The 21208-nt window shown below is 39.8% G+C and overlaps 3 protein-coding genes across 6 annotated transcripts; 1 reads left to right on the top strand and 2 right to left on the bottom strand.

Moving 5' to 3' along the window:
- Positions 1–12: 12 nt before the first annotated feature.
- LOC106746353 (trypsin-3-like) lies at positions 13–3606 on the top strand. Of its 2 annotated transcripts, none has more exons than XM_014622894.1 (6): positions 13–946; positions 1867–1955; positions 2305–2531; positions 2777–3007; positions 3116–3314; positions 3427–3606. In XM_014622894.1, the coding sequence occupies exons 1-6, from the start codon at positions 679–681 to the stop codon at positions 3583–3585; spliced, it is 1173 nt and encodes a 390-aa protein (XP_014478380.1). In that variant the 5' UTR covers positions 13–678; the 3' UTR covers positions 3586–3606. The 2 variants fall into 2 exon arrangements, with proteins under 2 accessions (XP_014478380.1, XP_014478379.1); XM_014622893.1 differs by having other exon boundaries at positions 13–1009.
- LOC106746352 (zinc transporter 1) lies at positions 3595–10276 on the bottom strand. 2 transcript variants are annotated; one of them, XM_014622890.1, is made up of 8 exons: positions 9718–10276; positions 8482–8673; positions 8094–8316; positions 6697–6958; positions 6035–6152; positions 5732–5947; positions 5498–5608; positions 3595–4906 (listed from the first exon to the last, which is right to left on the bottom strand). In XM_014622890.1, the coding sequence occupies exons 2-8, from the start codon at positions 8656–8658 to the stop codon at positions 4709–4711; spliced, it is 1305 nt and encodes a 434-aa protein (XP_014478376.1). In that variant the 5' UTR covers positions 8659–8673; positions 9718–10276; the 3' UTR covers positions 3595–4708. The 2 variants fall into 2 exon arrangements, with proteins under 2 accessions (XP_014478376.1, XP_014478377.1); XM_014622891.1 differs by lacking the exon at positions 9718–10276 and adding an exon at positions 9052–9137.
- Positions 10277–10975: 699 nt separating this feature from the next.
- On the bottom strand, positions 10976–21185 carry LOC106746296 (cyclin-dependent kinase 14). Of its 2 annotated transcripts, none has more exons than XM_014622736.1 (7): positions 20300–21185; positions 18489–18578; positions 17977–18105; positions 17407–17603; positions 16940–17325; positions 16323–16867; positions 10976–16220 (listed from the first exon to the last, which is right to left on the bottom strand). In XM_014622736.1, exons 1-7 carry the CDS (start codon positions 20343–20345, stop codon positions 16129–16131), a joined length of 1485 nt encoding a protein of 494 aa, XP_014478222.1. In that variant the 5' UTR covers positions 20346–21185; the 3' UTR covers positions 10976–16128. The 2 variants fall into 2 exon arrangements, with proteins under 2 accessions (XP_014478222.1, XP_014478224.1); XM_014622738.1 differs by lacking the exon at positions 20300–21185 and adding an exon at positions 18707–18805.
- Between the last annotated feature and the right edge of the window lie 23 nt (positions 21186–21208).

The following is a 21208-nucleotide window of genomic DNA, read 5'->3' as shown; positions in this document are numbered from 1 at the left end:
CAGCCCGATTCAACCGTTCCCTCCGCTTAGTCTAATCGCTTAAACGAGCAGCGCCTTCAAAATCTCTTCTACGAACGTGTCTCGTAGAACGTCCCGGTAGATTCCTGGATGAGTCTTCCGCCGAAGTTTCGCTCCACGTCGCTCGCCTGTAAAATATCGCTCTCCTGTCATCAGGTACGGCTGCAGGAGCAATTAACCACATGTGAAGTGCGATCGGTGCTCTTCGCTGGCAGATTTCAATACACGATGTTGAATACGCTGAATGAAATCAGCGATGCGTGATTCACGATCTGCTCGCACCGCCGGGTCCTGATTATTGACCTTCGCCGCGTATTTGCCGATGAGACGGGAACGACCTTGTTCCTCCACCTCCACTCTGGTTATTCCCACCTGGGAAATACCAGCCAGCACGTGCTGCGGTTAGTCGCACGCGCACACGTTATAATTGTCGGAAACAATTTCGTTCTCTTCTTTTTGTTCGCGCCAGAAATTTTACGCGCGTTAGCCAGCGCGCATAACACCGGCCGACACGGTGTGTCGTTACCGAGAAGCGCGTTTTTAACGCGTCGTGAAAGGTCACCCGCCATTATATTCCCATCCGGCAGGATGCGCGCGAGCTAATATGCTCCTGCTAAAGTTACGAGCGATGGAAACGGTCTATCGCTCCGCGGCGCATCGATGCGTATTTATGAATGCACATGGATGTATATATGTACAATATATATATATATATATATATATATACACGTGCGTAAAACCCGCACGCGCTCCGTGAATTCGGTCCACTTGAGTATCGGTGGCGTCTCCTTTACAACCGGCACGTTCCTCCTCGTCGGATTCTCACTCCGGAGCTCGAAAATCGTCGAGATGGCCAACAGAGTCCTGCTGTATTTGCTGCCGCTGTGCCACCTGCTGCAGCGAAGTCTCGCCTTCCCGCAAACGGACGGTATCGTTTTTGGTTCTTCAACTTCTGCTACCACTACCACTACCACCACCACAATGGCAACAAGTATAGTACATTAAGTATACGCTATTGTTATGAGGTAACGGTATCACGTATTGACTCCTTCATTGTCACCATAAACTTCCTCGATTGATTCTAAAATGCCGGAAGCAAAAGGTTCTCGAAAATTAATGCAAGCTTTTACAGAGGGGTTTTTCCATGATGCTAATGGCGAATTTAGAGTCAAGTTTAAAAAATTTTCCGTCATAAACCTGAAGCGACGGCTGATATGGCAAATTTTAATTGATATTTGATGTTGGCTTGCAATAAGTGTGGAAGTTTTTTAAACTAAATATTATATTTAATTTGTTGTAGAACTGGACAAAATATCTCATGACGAGAATATTCGAAATTTCGAAAAATTCTCATCTTTCTGACAGTCATCTCTCTTTTCCGAGATGACATTTTACAAATCGGACTCAAAAATCGTGTTTAGCACACTCATAAACTTTCGGTTACACTTTGTTTCAGTGATAAAATCACTTGAGGACTTTAATATAACAAAATATTTCACGACGAGAAAATGCATTTTTCGCGTCAGTGAACGCAAAATCCCAAATGACGAGAATTCTCGTTATCGGCAGTCAAGGGGTTAATGCCGAGATAAAAAGTAAAAGTTACCTAATACACAAAGCATATCTAAATGTAAATAGAAGCATGACCGACGCGGTATTTTGTTTCGTTTGTGGATTATTCCACTAACGTTTTCGAAATATCTCATTCTTTATCCTCCCATGTAATGATAATTTATTCACGCCAAACAACCTCATCAGGCTTTTATTGGCCTATTTTCGTATTTCCTTGCTTGATATCACGAGAGCTTATACAAATTTAATTTTATCTCATTATTACTGTTTTTTTAGCTACTTCCGCGAACCGCCAATGCCTATGTGTGCCTGGAACTACCTGTCCGTCCAGTCCTGGCGATATTGACATTAGAATCGTCAATACGGTAATATGATTCTGCTTGCAATTAACCAACGGTTAAAATACACTTAAAGAGATATAAAGAGCTTATTTCCAGACTGTACTGAATCGATATTAAAAAAAAATGTAGACCGTTCTAAAATACTGTGGAAAATTTCGTGCGTCTTCGATTCATATTTCCGATACATATGTTACAAAATCGTGGAAAAGTTTTTAACGTCCATAATCTCTATTACTCTTTTTTTTTATTATTATTATTAGGAGTATTAATTCCGAAAGTAAGTTCTTTGATTATCAGTTATTCGATTTGTTTATTTTACTATAATAAGGACTATAATAAATCATTATTGTTATACTAACAATAGCTTCTTTAGGGAAATACTTGTTCCCCCGGATACGTGTTTTGCTGTGCGCCCGACGATAACAGTTCTTGTGGTACCCGAAAAATCCCACCCTCGGCACATCCGGTAGGGCAAGCTGCGTACGGTGCGTACCCGTGGCAAGTGGCCATTTTAGCCAACGACAATACTTACATCGGAGGTGGAGTGCTGATCAGTCCAACGCACGTCCTTACCGTCGCTCACAAAGTAGCGAATTACGTGTAAGCATTGCGGTGAAAAAGCATATGTGTTTCACAAGATCATCTATACTTAATGGTTTAAATAGACTTTATATCGTTAATAATTTAATTTATCCAATCCTGGTTAAAACATGGTTATTGCCAGCTTCATGTATCAGTATGTCTTCATGGAAGAAACTGGTATTGGCTTTTTTCCTCTACACGATGTAAATATTTGAATTCGTTACTGTTAGGAATTTTTACAGTTCACAGAAACGGTGTTGCAGGAACGGCGGGATCAAAGCAAGGCTGGGCGAGTGGGACGCTCAATCCACCTCCGAGCCCGACCCGTACGTAGATATCTCTGTGTCGAGGGTCGTCCTGCATCCTGAATACAACTCGCAAAACCTGCAGAACGACATAGCGGTGCTTACGTTGAGCTCGGCCGCCCCAATTGCGACCAGTCCCAACATTAACACCGCGTGTCTACCGTCCGCCGCACCTGCCGCAGGAACGAGGTACGTTTGCGTAATTAACTATCTTATCAGTACTCCGGATAGAGATAGAAAATGGTTTAAGATCGGTAGTAATTCGATGATTCCGCGACTGAGATGTCAATCTTTCAGATGTTGGGTATCGGGCTGGGGGAAGGACGCCTTTGGACCTAATGGAAGGTACCAGAGCATTCTGAAGGAAGTGGACGTACCTGTGAGAAGTCAGGCGGATTGCCAAACGGCTCTTCGGTCGACGAGGCTCGGCCAGTTCTTCATTCTGGACAATAGCTTCATATGTGCCGGAGGGGAATCAGGCAAAGACGCGTGCACTGTAAGAGAATACACGATATATCGCATGTTTCGTAAAAAAAAAACGAGCGTTAGATTCAGCGGTATATTCGTTGATCTGAGATGCTAAGAGTCACTGTGAATTCTTTTCGAAGGGCGACGGAGGCTCACCGCTGGTATGTTCGACAAATAACGGACCGTTCCAGATCGTTGGACTGGTGACATGGGGCATTGGCTGCGCGGGCGCAGGAGTACCCGGTGTGTACACCAACGTGTTCAACTTCCTCTCTTGGGTCATGCAACAAATGACGTAGCCTGCGAAATCAAGACTCGACGCACATTTAATAGCGTTCTCGTTAGATTTCAGTTTTGTATTCATTGGACGTGAGATTTTTCTTCGTCGTATTTATCGTAGAATTACAGAACATTTGATATATATATATAGTACGAGTAAAATAAACAATTGCATACAGCGCAAATGCGTTACTTTGTGAAGTTTTGTATTAATTTATTTCGAAAAAAAAAAAGAGAAACTAAGTCAGACTTGAGTCACAGGGTCGCGTATTAGCGGACGGAAAAAAAAATGAGAGGAAGCTAATCAATATATTTAATATTCTAATCTTTTTCATAGGGAAACAGGAAAAGTAGTAGAATCGATAAAGTTTAATCTTTTATCTTCCGTAGTGTCCTCGCCGACGAGATAGCTATAGTAATAGTCGTAGTCGTAACAATAGCTGTTGGAAAGAGAGAGACAGCGGATACGTCGTTTATACAATTCATTCATTTTTTGCAACTCTTTTGTAATTGGTCAAGCCTACAAGAAATACATAAAAAATATACAGACTTAACAATCGAAAATTATACGGAGAAAAGCATATAGACAAGTATTATACTGAGGAGATTTGGTACTCTCGCTTATAGATTTGTATATTACCTTATAAAAAACTACGCAGTATATAAACGAATAGATAAAAAAGTACATATAAATAAAATTCAAAGCAGCGTCTGTACCACAATATCGCCGTCGATGTACAATGAGATTAAATGAAAGTCAGTTTGTCAACTATTATAAACAATTTACAATTTACACAACTTCAATTAGAGAAACAATTCCTGCATTTTGTTAATTATGCGTTGAATGTCCAAAGCCTAAAGAATATCATATTGGAATTAAACATTCTCGTTACATTAGCAGGTTAACTAACATGGTTGTATTTGGTATTAACATGCCTTTGGCATTTAATTATCAAATATCTTAATTATGTGTTTCTATAAGTAAAAACTCGATTGCAAATCGTGTCGCTTAACTCCCGCCGTTAACTGCAATATTAATGAACTCTATGTAGACATGCCCATTTATTGCATTTGTACAATAAATCATGACGCGCCGCGTATATTTCGCTAATGGAGGTAGATATCTGATAATGCGATGACAACTCAGACAGTTGGTGTGCTAACGTGAGGATGGGGAAGTTGGACGGAGTGATGCGAAGTGGGCAGTGACAGCAAATGTCCGCGTTCCATTTCATTCACTTCTTGTTGTTCCGCTCCTCCTATAGAGCCGGTTGAACGTGCCAGGCTATTACGTTGTCTGCACATATATGGCGTCTCTCCAGGTGAGGGAGTTTCACGACCCTGTGTCGCATAAATAAGCATCCATGAATATCAGATTTTTGTCAACCTCATCAACGTTGGGACTAACGGGTAGAACTGAGCAGATTCAACTTTATAGTACAATGGGAAATATATATCGAGTATTATACTAATGTCTTAATTTTTCACTTCTTTTTACGCAAATATGAAATAATAATAAAACTATCAATTTTGTGTTATCTTCGTATGATTTGATCTTGAAATTTATGTAGTCCGGATAAATCGAATCCAGATAAAACAAAACGCTGACCTTCGAATAATTCGTGTGATATAAAAAATCGCGCGAATGAATGGAACTTTGTCTCACAGATTTTTTACTCCGCAAAAAATGTATATAACTGTACTTTCAAGTGGATGAAGTACAGAATTTATGCTCCCAGACATAGTAGGCGAATAATCGCAACTTTCACCTACAGTCGTATTCGATTTGATCTCTTCGAAGCATCGGGTGAAGAATTTCGACGAAGGGTGAAGAGATCGGGAACTTCTATCTGTCTCCATATTAGACTAAAGAATCGAGGAGTGCGCGATATAAGTGATGCAGGAATGAAATAGAAACACAGTGGCACTTACTTGCTTGGAAGGACCGCAACATGTTGCGTGATTACAGGGCTTATCAGTCTTTGGACAATCCAACACGCAATCTTCTGTGGGAGTCTCTTTAATTTCACTATTAGAATGATACTGAAATGGAACAGCAAATAAGAAAGTATTAACACAATTATTCTCCTCTCTTTTCTAATATTTATTTATCTCTCATATCCATTTCCTTTTGCGCTCTTTTTTATGCATATTATCTTCACTTACGTCAATAAATTCTGGCTGAATGGTAGTGGAGTGTATACCCTCGTTATGGAAAAACTCTTTAACTTGTTCGGCGATTTTCATATATTCAGAAAGATTTCTACACCTTATATGCGCGCTAGCTATAATACGATCACCCGCTAATTGCCATACATGGAACTCATGAACGGCTAATACTCCGTCGACATTTTCTAACAAACGCTGCTGTATAGCATCGACCTGCAAGTTAAAACGATATATAGATCACACTCCACTTCTCCAAAATCTTGTGTTATATTAGTGCACATGAAATTAACGAAGCATTACCTGAATATGTGTTGGCACAGTCTGCAATAGTATTAAAGCTGATTCTTGAAGTAATGGCCACACTGAGCGCAGAATAAGAATGACTAATAATAGCGACAATGCGGGATCAATGTAAAATCTATAAATAGAATTTGAAATTACAGTGATTAAATTGTTTTTTAGTATTTTGTATGATTCGGCACAGTACTTTGAAAAAAAATATTATTGATTGTTCAGAGGAGGAGACAATTATAATTCCTTTCATTTTTCAAATGAAGCAACATATAAATTTGTTGTTTTTGACAATTTTGCAAAAAACACAATTTCTACTTGAAATATTTATTTCTTCGTATTTTTAGTGTATAATTATAAAAATAGGTTGAAAATCTTCATTTTAACATTGCAAATATTTATTAAAAGTATTTCCAAATTGTTTAAATCATTTAAATTACTCAACATTGTGAAAATAATTTAGTTTAACTTGGGAAAAATTTTTGAAGTTTTTAGCAGAATATTTTCATCTATTCCCATTTACGAGATAGTTCATTCGTTTAAAAAAAATTAACTTGCCGATAAAATCTTACTCTCACGACATTAATCGATTATCCATATATAAGAATATGTTTAGATAAAAGATTTTTATATAGAATCCACGTAAGAGTATGTACTGGATGTGTAATCACCTGTATTGCCACTTTGTTAGCCATACAATCAGAGCAGATACAATGACAATAACAGAGCCAAGTGCATCAGAAAGCACATGAAGAAATACACCTCGCATGTTCATCTGACTTGCATCGTGGGTATGACCGTGCGCTTTCTTCACTTGAGGCGTCGAAGGTCTATAAGCTTCGTCGTTTTCATTATCATCTGTACCTACTAGAGTGCTCAATCTGTTATGACTTCGAGATATCCCGTGCGAGTGACCATGAGCACTTCCGTGTTCTGTAATTACATTGAACAGTATAAATGTTTGCAGTATTTATCAGTAAAATTGATTATTCTTATCTATCAAATATAATCTATCAAGTAAGACAGTTTTACACACCAATTAATAGCAAATGAGAAGCTGTTATTGTTAGATATTTCAGATACAAAATATCTCTGATAGATATAAACGCATTTATACATTAGCAAACTTATTTCCACTCTCATAAAAAAAAAAAATCATATATAAAAAAAAATAATCTTAATTAAATGAAAAAATTATTAATATCTTACAACTTTTTCAACTCTCATCTTGATCAAATAGATTCATAATTACATGTAACAAGTATATGTGTATATATGTGTATCTTAGCAGAACTACCTCTTATTTAACAGATAAGATTAATCCATTTTATCGGTTACAAGAAAACTTAAAATATAAGTGAGCTATAAGATTAGTGAAGAGCAACAAATGTAATATAACTCTTTGTAATCTTTGAATATAAATTTACCATCATAAGATCCGCATTATAAACATTTTTATTTTTCTCGCCTATCTGCAGAAGTTTCATGTTTCAAATCCTGCTGTGTCAATATTTTTGTTCCTTATTGGACGGACGGATAGACGGACGGACGGACGGACACACACACACACACACACATATGTAAAAATATATACTTAATACTCATTTGTTCTTTATCTTGATTTAAGATAGAATCTCTTGAACATCAATAACAAGATAATCATCATGAAATTGTTAAACAAAGGAGCTTATATGTATAAGCTTATATGTGTTTATACGTGTTTAAACAATACTTATGTAACACATACTATCTACTTTTACAATTTTTACAATATTAAAACACGTGTTAAGATATTAGATATAAATTCTAAATGATCAAGATACAATATATTAACTAAATAACTTTATATAACTGGTATTGTTTATAAAAAGATAATAATGGCAAAGAATAACAGCAATTTTTCCAAGGCATTTCTATAAAATGAATAATTCGGTAGAAAATGTCTACATATTATTTCTTCTTCACAGCAAAATAAATTTCAGGTTTATATATATATATATAAAATCGTGCTTCAAACTTCATTGAAAACAAATAAAACTTATTATACAACACAAGCGGCAGTACTTACCATGGAATAAACATAAGCCTATCACATTCACCAACAAACCAAGGGCTCCAACTGCCACGAGGAGCTTGGCCTCATGTATTTCTTCTACTTCAATAAATCTCTTACACGCTTCCACAGTAATACTAAAACATAGAGCAACTAAGAAGACAGCATTTACCAAGGCTCCTAATACTTCTGCTCTGGCCCAACCAAAAGTATTTTTCGACCATTTCTTCGGTGACATCTATGATGCAAAAATCAAAGATTTAAGATTAAAGGATTCAATAGTATTGTTACACAATCTTGAAGAATAAGGTTTGATAAGAATAAAAGAATAGAATAAAAGATGGATAAGAATAGAATAGAATGGATAAAAATTGAGGAACAAAGGAAAAATTTTGGAGCTTACCTTCACGGACAGAAATGCTACCACTAAAGCAGCTACATCTGACAACATATGGAAACTGTCTGCTATTAATGCCATTGAATTGGTCACATAACCCACTACTATTTCCACTAAGAAAAACAAGGCTGTCAGCCATAACATTGTTAATAGGCGACATTTTTTGCCTGTGTAACGACCCATGGTATTTGTGCAAACCTGGAAAGAATATAAATACATGTATCTATATTTATTAAATATATATTCATATGTAAACATTTAAAAGACATCCTAGACGTTCCAGAGATATCTGTGGGACATATCCAAGATATCTTTTGAATATATTTGTGTTATATGAGTGTATATTTGTATCATGCCTTGAAATATTCTGTGGAATTTTCCTAATGAGCATTAAATAATATGCATTTATTTGTAGAACATGTGTTTTTGTAAAAATCGTAAATAAAAATACAAATGCATATATCTATTTTAATGTACATATAATTAAATTACGAAGAGAAATTACGTTGAGTAACTTGATTATTATTAATATAAATATATATGCAAAAAAATTAGTCATCGTTGCGATATTCATACCTGGTTCACAGGTGCGAGCGAGGAGGAAGTGTTAGCAATGCAAAATCGTTTCTCGGTAAAAAGACCAGTGGCGCTTAATAAAGCAAAATTGCTCGTAAGCACTACCAAAGCACAGGAGAGTCGGCGAATTTTGAGTTTGGCACACTATCCTTGCACACTCTTTGTTTATTTACACGAATAGAGACGCGCGAATCTCAGACGCTGCTCCGACTCCACCGACGTGAGGAATAACGACCTGGTTTGCGATATCAGACAGCGATCACGGAACCGAAGCGATTCTCTCGCTCGGGTGATCGAGGGCGACTAGGTCGCGTGCGACGTGCGCTTCAAGTCGTCACGCGTTAAAGCAATTTTTCCTTATCCATTCCCCATAAATCCGAAGAGAATGAAAAAGAGGGAGAGAGAGAGAGAGAGAGAGAGAAGGAAGCGAAAGAAAGATAGACGTGGATGAATCACCGGACATTGTGACAAGAAAGGTACGTGAATCATCGCGCGGAGAGAGAAGAAAAAATACATCGGAAAACTGTCGTGTGTATCGAAGCGAAAAATTCACTTCGATTTCCTCCACCTTCCAGATATATACTCCCTGCGGGATTAGCTCCTCTCTCCCGAGAAGAGGGAAAGAAGAGAGAACGTGCTCACTCGGGTGCGTGAGAATGCACTCACCTGCAGGAGAAGCAGCTCGTCGAGGCCGTCCTAGTTGTCCACGCGCGCGTCTCGTCGTCGATCGTATCAAGTGACACTGATCAAACACGGAGTGTGGGAAACGTTCCTGAACATGTTCCACGCGCGATACGGCGACGGGCGACGGCTAACATCGATCCTCGTATCACCAAGTTGCGCGGAACATAAATATTTACTCCATTGTCGCGCGTTGATCATGCGTACGCACAATACGCCCGGCGAGTACTGGCGCATACACGAAGTTTTTCACGGCGCTCGACTGACTTCACCCCTCGCCGGCCATGACGCGACGCGGCGGAAAAATGTAACTGGTGGCACACACGCACGGCGAAATTTCACATTACAAAGGATTCTCGTCGCGTGCCCGATGTCCGTGCTTACACTCGCGGACAAAACGCGATCGGGACACTCCCGCTTGGAGAATCTTGAGACGCATCTGGCGCCCAATAGGCGCGCCCATTGCCGAAAGATCCGGCTTCCTCATTGGACGCCGAACGCGTTCCGAAACGCTCCTCGTGTCAGTCGCACTCGACACTAACTTCGCACTGTACGCGATATGTACTGATATAGGCCACTGCGCTTGCGCACTTGATCCTAACCTTGTTACTTAGATTACTGATAAAAGTTCAAAACGAACTCGCTCACTATTTGTGTCAGATCGTTTTACAAAGAGATCTGTCATATTTGGATCTTTGATGAGAATAACATAGAAGTGAAAACAGCAGTGTTTACTTTTATTCTTCATCATTTCAAATGTCACGTTGGTCTTGGACGAAATCTCGTTGAAAAGATTATGAGTGTTTTGTAGAGATTGTCTTGTAAGTAAAATTCAAAATAATTTAAATTCTCTCACATTTCACGAACTCCAAATAATTGTAACGTTTAGAATGACGCGTAAACGATTGTAACGTTGATATTTTTTACCCAAGCAAGTAGCGGATTTTATAAAAAAAAGCTTCGTCTACTTTCTGCTTCGAAGTGAAGTACTTTATATCTTACATACAGAGAAAACTACGTAAAAAATATATAAAAAGACCTTCAATTTCTCGAACACAAATTACTCTTGAGTTCTCCACAATCACGCAAAATATAAGATAATGTTAATATTAAGACAAAATAAAAATCATGATAAAATAAAGAGAAGAATACTTATTTTCAATTGAAATATCTGCCAAACACCAGGCTCGGTTCTGACTGACAGATGACGGATTTTGCATGAGAATAAGTGTGTCCGCAACGATTAATAGCGAGTTGTATCTTTATTATTTCAAATATTTGTAGCACAGGCACAATACGTTCAACTTAATGCTTCCGGGGCACCTGATGAGCCCGGAATCGATCAATCGATCTAAACGTCGGACATGTGCAACACCACATGTTCGCAACGACGTGAGGTGTCGAAAAATCACTTTCGAACGCAAGGTGTACGTGTGAAAACAGAATTCCCTCTCATCGTTTCTTCTTCCCCTTTAACTCTCCCGTTACACAATTCCGCATGTGGCTTGGATATATCGGCGAATCCTTCGTATAAAAAGTTTACGCAAATAAAATGTACAGATTGGACGTTACGTGCGTACAAAATCGGGTCACCTAGGCACAACGTAAGTACATGTATTAAAATTACAATTTTCTTCTTTTTTTCTCTCACGACAATTCTACAAAATTAAACGAAACGCCGTTTGTATGGTAAACGCTTAACTCGGCAGTGGTATGATGCCGGTGTAAATTTGTTCATTAGATGTGTGAGAAATACGACGAGGTTTCTATGATCTGCGTGAATTTTTGGTACTTTTTCTACTTTATATCAGAAAATCGATGCTCGTTAGTAAAAAAAAAAAAAATTTTTCCATTTTCGTCAGATATACATCAAATATCAAAAAATAAAGTCAAACGTATATTAAAAAAAAAAAATAAATGCGTCCGATATGAAATCAAAGGATTTCATTGTATCACCAGAACTAGAGACGTAATATCAAGTACACACACGCACACAACTCATATCCAACGCACACGCACGCACGCATACATACATATCGGTACGAAAGATAGAAATATTATCATATATATACAATGCAAATTACAATATTCATGGTACAAAATACGATTTTTATCTCCCGTCGTTTTTAAAAACCAATTTAGAAGTTTACTTCCTGCATCTGGAATACAATTGTTCTTCCAGCATATTCTTGCACATTTTCCATATTTTGTCACAAAATACAAAACAGTCAAGTACCGCTAACTTTTAGTGATCAGTATAGCGTGAGACAAGATTTTGCAATACAGAATAAAAAGACTTTAGCACCATTTCGTCTCTAAAAAAATAATAGACGATCTACACGAATTTTTCATAAATATAGAAAGTAACACTTACGATTACCGTATATTATCATATTTAATTTACGCTGTAAATGCGCTCACTCTTCACAAAATGGCAGAATAAAAAAATGCGAAGAATCTTACTGAACAAGTAACTCTCTTAAACTTAACTTTATACAAACGATAACGCGAGCTGCATCAAAATAGTGAGGAATACATTCTCGATAATGCTACATTATATATCGCAATTATCATTATATTGATAATAGAGATGTAAATTCAATGTACTAAGACTATTACAGCTATTTACAGTAACAGAAAAGAAAGAGAAGCTTTTTACCCGACAGAAACCAAGTAGGAAAATGAGAGTTATCACCTTGTGAATAACGAAAAAGGAAATATTTATACAAAAAGTTTGATATTATTCTGAATCTTGGCTTTCGTTGTAAGTTGTCATTTATCGTAGCTTATTTGCGTTCTTTTTTTTTATACACTCAGAGAAAGAATTAGCCATAGGAGCTAAAATCTAGCTGTGGTAGTTAAAATGTGTCCTTGAAATAAGGACAGCTAATGTCGCTACCGCAGCTAAATTTGTCGGCTGTTTAAATTTAGGAGCTACAGAAAAAAATATTGCTAAATTGTACAATAGTACTAAAATCATACTTTGCCGATTAGAAATTTATTTTTTTTTTTTAACAGAAATTGCTCTTAAAGTGTTAATATATGCTAATTTTGCTTGAAATTTAGCCGATTTACTCGACTTAATGCTATATTTAATGCTAATTCGATGGACTTGAATCCGAGACTTTTGGATCGTGAATTAATCATCTTAGATACTCAATCACTTCGTCGATTGATATAAACGTCTTTTATATTGTTTATATATGACATAACCAGCACAGCCAATCAATTTTGGCTATTCGTGCTAATAATTTCAGTTAATAAAGTTGCAGCATTTTACCTCTAATAACCAACTTTCAGCAATGACGGCAAGTTCGAACCAGCTAATAAGATTTAGCTGCTATTACCAAGTCATTTCTCCGAGTGTGAAGAAATCTTTAAATTCGTATCGAAAAAATGCATATTTCTAGCGTCTGACATGTTGTCTCAGGAAGTAATTCGAAAACGTATACTTCTATAATTATCATAATTATCGTTCGTACGATTGTAATTCGAAGTGCAATTTTTTTTTTCGGGATACTACGCCCAGCTCTGTAATACCACTGCCGGGTTACGGAGATGAACGGGGTCCAGAGTACCATACGTTTAAATTTATTACAAAGTCACATTTATTATCTCGCATTAGCTATTTCAGCATCATCGATAATACGAACCTGCTAATTCTATGTACAATTTACCGCTTGCGCGTTTTTTTCTTCCCTTTCGAAATAAAACATAATAATCGGTAATAGTAATAAGGTATTTCAAATCTTTTCGAAATTTCCTCTCTCCTCTCTTTATCTTCCTCCCTCCCTCCCCTCCCCTCTCTCTCTCTCTTTCTCTCTTACTTTCACCTCGTTGATATATATTTTAATTTTTTTTTGTTTTAATAAGTGTGCTGAAAAATTGGTATAAATGTAAACCTACGAAAAGGAGTAATATTATCGCAATAGTCCATCGCAGCTTAGACAAAATTTGGAAGAACTGTAACGCCGTTGTTCTCGCGTTTCTTTCCCCCCTATTTCTACTATTGCCAACGCTATTTTTATCCAGTTTTAGAAAATCGAACGGATACTCGTTAAATGATTATTCTCTACATCACGAGTACGGATCGACCTAAACACGTCACAGTTTACGATGTCGAGCACCATTTGGCTGTCGATATTAATTAACAGCGAATTGAACAAATGAAATTTCGACGAGTCTGGAATCGCTATCCCGTTTTCTTTTTCCTCTCTCTTCCTCTCTCTCTCTCTCTCTCTCGCTCGCATTCCCCCTTTCTCTCGATTCGCTATCAATTATACTACATTTTGCGACGTAGTCGATAAACTTCGATCGATATTAAATACGAGCTAATGTCTAATCACTTACGTCTAGATCACTACCGTCGGTACTATCAACGATGAGCTTTCAGTTAGTTTTTCTCGCTGCGTATCGCGATGTCGGCAGCTACGGACACTTGACTAATACTGAATAACGCTGGCCTGTTCTCCCCTAAGTTTTCGTCGCTACCTATTCGCTATCGTCGTGTTGTGTAACGTGTCTAACAATTAATTTAATTCAAACAACGTTTCCCTATTTGATCTATCAATATTCTATCAACTGTCCTAGCGACCAACATCGTGCTCGAGACAGCGGTAACAATTTGTTTATATAGAGTGCTACAGGTCTTCCACAATTTTTCTAAGATAGTAGTAATTACTTCGTAGTAATAGTTTTGCTAACCAGCGACCGCCTCGCCCCACTTGGCTTGGGCTGGGATCGGGAGGCGTGGGGCGGCGGTACGGTACTTCCTCTCCTTTTTTTCTTCCCCTTTTGATTGGTATTCGATCTAACTCTAGTATTTGGACGAAGTGCGAGGATGGGTCGTGCGTGCTTTTGCTTCCTAAATCGAGCGTGCGAAATCCTTATAATCTTTTTTTCATTTTTTTTTTCTCCTTTTTACCTTTAGCCGTAAGCTTTTTACTTTCTTGTTTTTCCTTGACCAGTTTACGCGATTTACTTCCGTTAATTAACCCATTTCGGGACGAGTCGCAAAAATATTGAGAAATATCCATGAGATCAAAGTACCGTTTTCGAGTAATTGGGACCCAAGGAACTCAGAAAATCTAAAATCGGAATTTTCTGACCAGCCGTTTTCCCCGGAAAATAGTCATTTACCTTGAGTGACACTTGGCGTACACCTGGTGAATCATATTATAACTGGAATCGTCATTTCCGACAATTTGAATTTTTTGCAACAATATCCCATTGTTTTTTTTTTCGATTTTTTAGTTATTACTGTTTTTAATTAATTAATTAAAAAGGTGTGTTTCGTAAGGTTATTTTTTTCCACTCCACCTACCGCCGGTAGAGTGATAGGTGGTGGCCAGGCGGCCAAATTATTTCCCGAAAGGCAAAAGTCCAAACTAGATTTCGGTATCAAGATCTGGGCCAGAATCTACCTTTATCATAGATGAAAAGATTTTGGAAGATGAAAAAATTTGGCTTTCCTATATAGAAACAGAGGAACGAAATGGGTTAATTTATACTCGATAAGTATATCCTCGGAAAGAAAAAATAAAAAGAAAGAGAATATTGCTATTGCGGCGAAAGCTCGATGTAATGCCAGACTTGTAGAATCGTAAAGGTTCGAAGTTTTTCAATTTGCAACTTTCAAAAATGGCACCAATTAAGATGTTTAATTTAATGTCGAATCTTTAAATCAGGGCGACTTTTAAGTTACGATAGATCTGGTATCTTGTTAACCAACCATGCTAAATGAATTTAGCGTTCTCCACTGGTTACAAATTCGAAAATGTTTAGGAAGAAGTATACTACTATTTAAACAAAAATACTACAGGAGTGGTTACAAATAGATTGAAAATGAAAAAAAAAAAAGCGTAATTGCATTGAAAAAACATAACTACATTGTTTTCTCAACGTAACCAGTGATACTATCTGTGTATCACTAGTGCAACGTGGATATTCGTAAAAACGAAGAAGATGGCACTACATCAAGTCAGTGTCAAGTGCTACTTGCATACATGGAACCGACAGAGTAGACGCTCGAAAGAGACTACATAGCTTTACTCGCATCAGTAAGCTGCCTTGTTTTCACGTGGACGAGGCATGAAATCAATTAGTGAAGATGCATACGAACAGTAAATAGCCGAGATAGCATTACATCGAGTTTCTGTACGTGTGAAAAGAAGAGAACAGCGGGAAATCATGGAGCAGCCCTGAGAGAGAGCGAACAACGCGCCTGGGAATAGTGCATGTGCGCCTGTGTGTGTGTATGTATGTTTGTGGGTGCCTGTCTGTCTTCCCGTGTACGTACGTGTGAATATATGGATCTCATGAAAACGAACGTTTTATCACTCAACGTGTAAATTGCGAATTTACTTATTATTTACTCCTTTAACGTTTACTTTAACCTCAAGTCTTAAGAGTCGTGTGACGAGAGTCTGCGCACCCGTGCCTCGAGTTTGTGTACAAGTGACAACCTTCTACGCTGAATATCGACACTTCTGCAACAGAGAATGAAAAAGAAACGAACAGGCAAGGTGAGATACACCGTTTCTGCAATCAGCGTATTTTCGCGCGCGAATTTCGTGCGGAAGGTCTCTCACCGTCAGGTAATTCATATAATTTCCTAGGAAGAGAGGCAAAGTAGGGATGTCGTAAAGCTTCTTCCGCTCCTATCCGCTGATCAGGATTCAGTTGCAGGAGCGACGACGCCATACTGTCGCCGTCGGCGATGTCGTAAAGACGTGGAAACGAGAGGCCCAGCTTCCGCGGCGGATAAAATAACAGTCTGTGCGCCTTGTACCCGGGCAGATGCGTTACGCCGGGCCAAGTCTCCTCGGTAGGTGTGCCCAGCACGCTAAATATTTTATCGAGCTGGTTGTACGTACAACGTACACCTGGGAATGTCGGTTCGCCAGTTAACATTTCCACAAATATGCAACCTACTCCCCACATGTCGAGCGAGGTGGAGTACTCTGTGGAACCTAAAAGAACGTCGGGCGGTCTATACCACAAGGTCACGACTTCGTGTGAGTATGTATGCGATGGCACGGATTTGGCCCTTGCTAGCCCAAAGTCTGCCAATTTAAGCTCTCCTATCTCGCTGATTAACAAATTCTGTGGCTTTACATCTCTGTGCAGTACCCTCCTAGATGCATTAACACAAATTAATCACGCGGACGAGAGAGACATATGTGTATATCGGCACACTCGTAATTACCTTCGATGACAGTACGCCAGTCCCCGTAACAATTGAAAGAGAAACAATTTCACGTTACGCGGATCCAAGCCGCCGTTGCCGCTCCCGTACCTCTCCATGTATTGCGATAAGTCGGTGTGAACGTACTCGAATACGAAAGTGAGTGTCTCGCGCGTATGAATGATATCGTGCAGAGTCACGATATTGCTGTGTTTCAGCTCTTTGAGGAGACTCGCCTCGCGAATGGCAGTAAACGGAGCCCCCTCCTCCTCTTGCAGTCTAATTTCTTTAAGAGCCACCACCTGATTGGTGAGATGGCTGTAGCCTTTGAACACTGTGGCATATGATCCCTCTCCTAACTGCTCTAGTTTTATGTAAGCTTCGGATTTACCGAACGGCGAATCTCCCTGCAAAAGAGAGAGGAATAAATAGATCAGCGATATGTAATATCTTCGACCGCGTTTGTGGACAGATGCGATTATCGTTACCCCAAAGGCGGAGAATCGTTTAGTTCTTCTAGGTGGTGGGTCCGGGCCGAGGAAAACCTCAGATTTGGGCCGCGGCGGACGCCGTGGTCGTAGGATTACCCTCGCTTCTTCCCTTATGTCGTCGTCGAGAAGCTTGGAATCGCTAGAAACGGAAAGCTGCCGGTGCACTCTCTCGTGATCGCCCACACCTGTCCATTCTGTGACACCCAATTTCTGTCCTTAGAACATTCTTAAAATAACAGCAATAGAAAATACACATAGAGTCACGATTTTAACACGAAAAGTTTGCGGTGTATACGGGTGTTGCGGTGTATACTCTAATTTTGTAAAAATGATATGTAAACATGAGTATTCCGATGTTATAGACATGTTTGAATAATTTTCAGAGATAAGAGAGACTACTGCATAATTATAGTATGTAAGTATAGAAACTAATCGAATGATTTTCAGAGTGATTTCTAAAAATTTCCTTTCGTTGTTGTACACAACAACGAAATAATAAATTTCTCATTCTCACTTCACTAAAAAAAACATATCGTATTTACGAGCTTATTTTTTAAACAAACTCACCATAACGGCGATCTTTATCCGCAGGTATATTGCCATTTGGCTCCAAGCGGTCTAGGAACTCCTCAGAATAGCCATTGTACGGTAATTGGCCTCTAGTTGTAGCATCATCAGCCTCTTCTTTTGATATAGCTTTAACAAAATAAATAACATTTTACGATACGACGGTAACGATTACTTTTAACTAGCAAATAATTAATGGTTTAACTTAATAACTAATGATCACACTAATAAATATTATTCAAATGAAGATTTTTTATACTCCACTAAGGCATATCTGTAACAGTAATAATTAAATACATAAAAATATCTCGTTGATTAATCTGTTTGCAAAAATAATAAGATTAGTCTGGCATTCAACTTATGTTAATATCATTCTAAGGAATGTTAAGGAAACACGAATAATTTATTTTATTACTTTAAGCCTCTATATGTTACACCTCATATAACATGTTATTTTATACATATTTCTTAAGCACTACATAAAAAATTTAAGTGTAAAATAAGATACTTACAAAGCCGTCCGAAACTGTGACTGAGACGTTTCTTTAATTTTTGTACTCTGCTGAGAGCACCACCTTTTTTCTCCCGCATTGTCACAGGCCCTGCACACAATGAACCCAATATTTAGACAGCAATAGAATTGAAACACTAAACTGAGTAAGTTTAGACAGCACGACACATGATGGAAGGCCAAGAATATCAGAGTAATTCAGACATAACAGATCATTACATGTGTGATGATGTCATACACTGTGCTATGCCAGTGTGCTCCTGGATCTTATTAATAATGATGATAGAGGCATATATGTATCACGGACATTCCTCTTAAGCGACACTGCAAGGAACATAACGGCTTAAGAAATTGTTGTGTAATTTATTAATAAAAGAAAGAAAGTAAATCGCTATTATTTATTTTAATTCCATTCAATTAAAAAGAAATCACCACAACTTGAAACAACAAGTTTTACATTTGCTGTAATAATACTTGGGAAAAAATTAATCCAAATCCATTAGACAATTTTGAAACGGATCAAAGTATAGTACTTTTGAATCATGAGTAATGCACACACACACACACACACACAGAGAGAGAGAGAGAGAGAGAGAGAGAGAGAGAGAGATAAAAAAGAAGGAAGAAGGCAGGGAGGAAGAGATAGAGAGGTGCAGATAAGAGATAAACACAACAGATAAAGTAAAACAGATCCTATTCAGTTCCTATCACAGCTGATAAAACAAAACTGATACATAAGGAACAACCAAAACGGCATGATTCAATTCATTCTGAATACAGATCATTCGTTCATTCATAAGATCATGGAGGACAACAGGTTTCTACAAAGGTGAAAGTATATTCCCGGCTATATATCCCAGTACATGCACCCGGCACACAGAGCATCAATTCATTTGAAACGGCAAACTGTGATTTTTCTTGGAGCGAGTTGCACAGCGAAGCGAATTCACCCCGACAGTTGCTAAATGCAATTAAAACTTTGAAACTTCATCGCACGAGGCACGTATATATACGCCGCACATATCACGTACGCAAACAGCAGCACAACGGCGGTTATGAATACACACAGACGCACACGCATACATCATGTAACCGCGGCACGGGTCAACGAACTAATAAATATTAGTCTCGCCCGTCGAATATGTAACTACAGGCAAAATTACGCGGAGGTTTTCGAGTGCCAATTGACAGAGCGACGAGGCCCGTTTGACGCGCCGCGCGGAAGACCGCGCGCCGTCGCACGATTTTTAAAAATACAACGCTGCTGACGCCGCAGCGATGCTCCGTTCTTCCCTACGTGTCCTCCGCTCGTCTCAGCACGATAAGAACGCGATAAAGGTAGCAACGTGATCGCGGCCGACCGACTCTACATGAGAATTCGTGCCGGGTGAGAAAAAAGTGACGCGAGATCGGAGTTTCTCTCGTATGCGAGATACCGGAGTCTTTCTTCCTCCTCTGGAGTAACATCGGTAAGCGATACTGCACACGCACATGTGTGGCCGTACACACACATGCGCACATGCATTCTCTCTCTTTCTTTCCCCCCATCTCCATCGCACTACCGATGGTTGTCACTCCGTCCTTCTTCCATCTTTGCGATCCCGGAACGGAACTCGCTCTCTCTCTCTCTCTCTCTCTCCCACTCTTACTCTTTCCTTCCATTTCTCTCTCTCCATCACCTTGTTCACATGCGCGCACAAAAGCAACTGAAAGCCGATAAGAAGAAAGGTAAAAAAGGAAAAAAGCCGGAACGTCATTGCGGCGAAGGCGAGGAGGAAACGCGCGGCGCCGGTGCACACATCCGCGACTTACCCTCTTTGCTCTTGGAGGCAGTCGAGCCCTTGTCCGGACAGTGCATGATTACTCATTCGCTCGCACGCACGGGACACATCACATATGGGCGGTGACGCACTCGAGTGCGTGCCTGTGTGCGCGTACGCCGCCGTTTTCTCTCGGCCGATGCTCCTGCTGACACACGGGCGGCGTGTTGTCGGCTCGCTCGCTCTTTCGCTCACTCGTGCGGCCCTCTCACGTCGCTCGTCCTGTCTCGTACCTCGCTGGCGGCGCACGCACGATCCCCGTCGTGTCCGCCGCGCGCCATGAAAGCGCCTATCAGATTCTCCCCCGTAGACGAACGCCAGATGCACGGACGGAAGGCGGAATCACTGCTACCACTGAGAGTCGTCCGTACCGCTCCGGTAAGACGACGACGCGAGCCACTGCGAGAATTACCTGCCCGGGTGCACACGATGAGGCAAGGTTCACGTCGATGTACTCTCTCTCTCTCTCTCCCTCTCTCTCTTTCTCCCTCCCTCTGGGCCCCCTCTCTTTCTATCTCACCGGGAGATCACCGTAGATCACCACCACCGTCGTCGGCCACCCTTCTCACTCCTCCTCTTCAGTCGCGCTACCCTGCTGACGGTGGGTGCTCGCGCACGCCACCACTATCTCCGGCGTAACATCCGGCCGACTCCTCGCCGAAGAAGCACCCTGCTTGCCGCGGATAATGCCTACCCACCGTCTCCTTGCACCGCACACAAAAGTCGCGAACTAGCCGATTCCAGCCGAGAGACGGCCGCGGTGTGCGCGACGCAACCTAGAATGGCGGTCTCGACGTCTCGCTGATCGCCCTTATCGGCCGTCGCAGCCGGTTGTCTAGATGCGCCGAAGCGCGGACCAAGCGGATTCTAGACGAGCGACCTCGAATCGCGGGTTACTGAG

Source organism: Dinoponera quadriceps, unplaced genomic scaffold, assembly GCF_001313825.1.
Source record: "Dinoponera quadriceps isolate SergipeBrazil2010 unplaced genomic scaffold, ASM131382v1 scaffold566, whole genome shotgun sequence".
Taxonomy (NCBI): domain Eukaryota; kingdom Metazoa; phylum Arthropoda; class Insecta; order Hymenoptera; family Formicidae; genus Dinoponera; species Dinoponera quadriceps.
Note: the sequence above shows the minus strand (reverse complement) of the source record. Positions and strands in the feature narration are given on the sequence as shown.

What these genes read in the sequence shown, in the direction of transcription:
- LOC106746296 (XM_014622736.1), bottom strand. Translation starts at nt 20,345, where the DNA reads ATGCACTGTCCGGACAAGGGCTCGACTGCCTCCAAGAGCAAAGAGG. An exon ending in TCACAGTTTCGGACGGCTTT is followed by an intron (nt 18,106 to 18,488) that starts GTAAGTATCTTA and finishes ATTTTGTTAAAG; the next exon opens with CTATATCAAAAGAAGAGGCT. An exon ending in GGATAAAGATCGCCGTTATG is followed by an intron (nt 17,604 to 17,976) that starts GTGAGTTTGTTT and finishes TGGGTGTCACAG; the next exon opens with AATGGACAGGTGTGGGCGAT.
- LOC106746352 (XM_014622890.1), bottom strand. Translation starts at nt 8,658, where the DNA reads ATGGGTCGTTACACAGGCAAAAAATGTCGCCTATTAACAATGTTATGG. An exon ending in CTGTGCCAACACATATTCAG is followed by an intron (nt 5,948 to 6,034) that starts GTAATGCTTCGT and finishes TTTAACTTGCAG; the next exon opens with GTCGATGCTATACAGCAGCG. An exon ending in GTTGCGGTCCTTCCAAGCAA is followed by an intron (nt 4,907 to 5,497) that starts GTAAGTGCCACT and finishes TATGCGACACAG; the next exon opens with GGTCGTGAAACTCCCTCACC.
- LOC106746353 (XM_014622893.1), top strand. Translation starts at nt 679, where the DNA reads ATGCGTATTTATGAATGCACATGGATGTATATATGTACAATATATATA. An exon ending in GCACCTGCCGCAGGAACGAG is followed by an intron (nt 3,008 to 3,115) that starts GTACGTTTGCGT and finishes TCAATCTTTCAG; the next exon opens with ATGTTGGGTATCGGGCTGGG. An exon ending in CAGGCAAAGACGCGTGCACT is followed by an intron (nt 3,315 to 3,426) that starts GTAAGAGAATAC and finishes TTCTTTTCGAAG; the next exon opens with GGCGACGGAGGCTCACCGCT.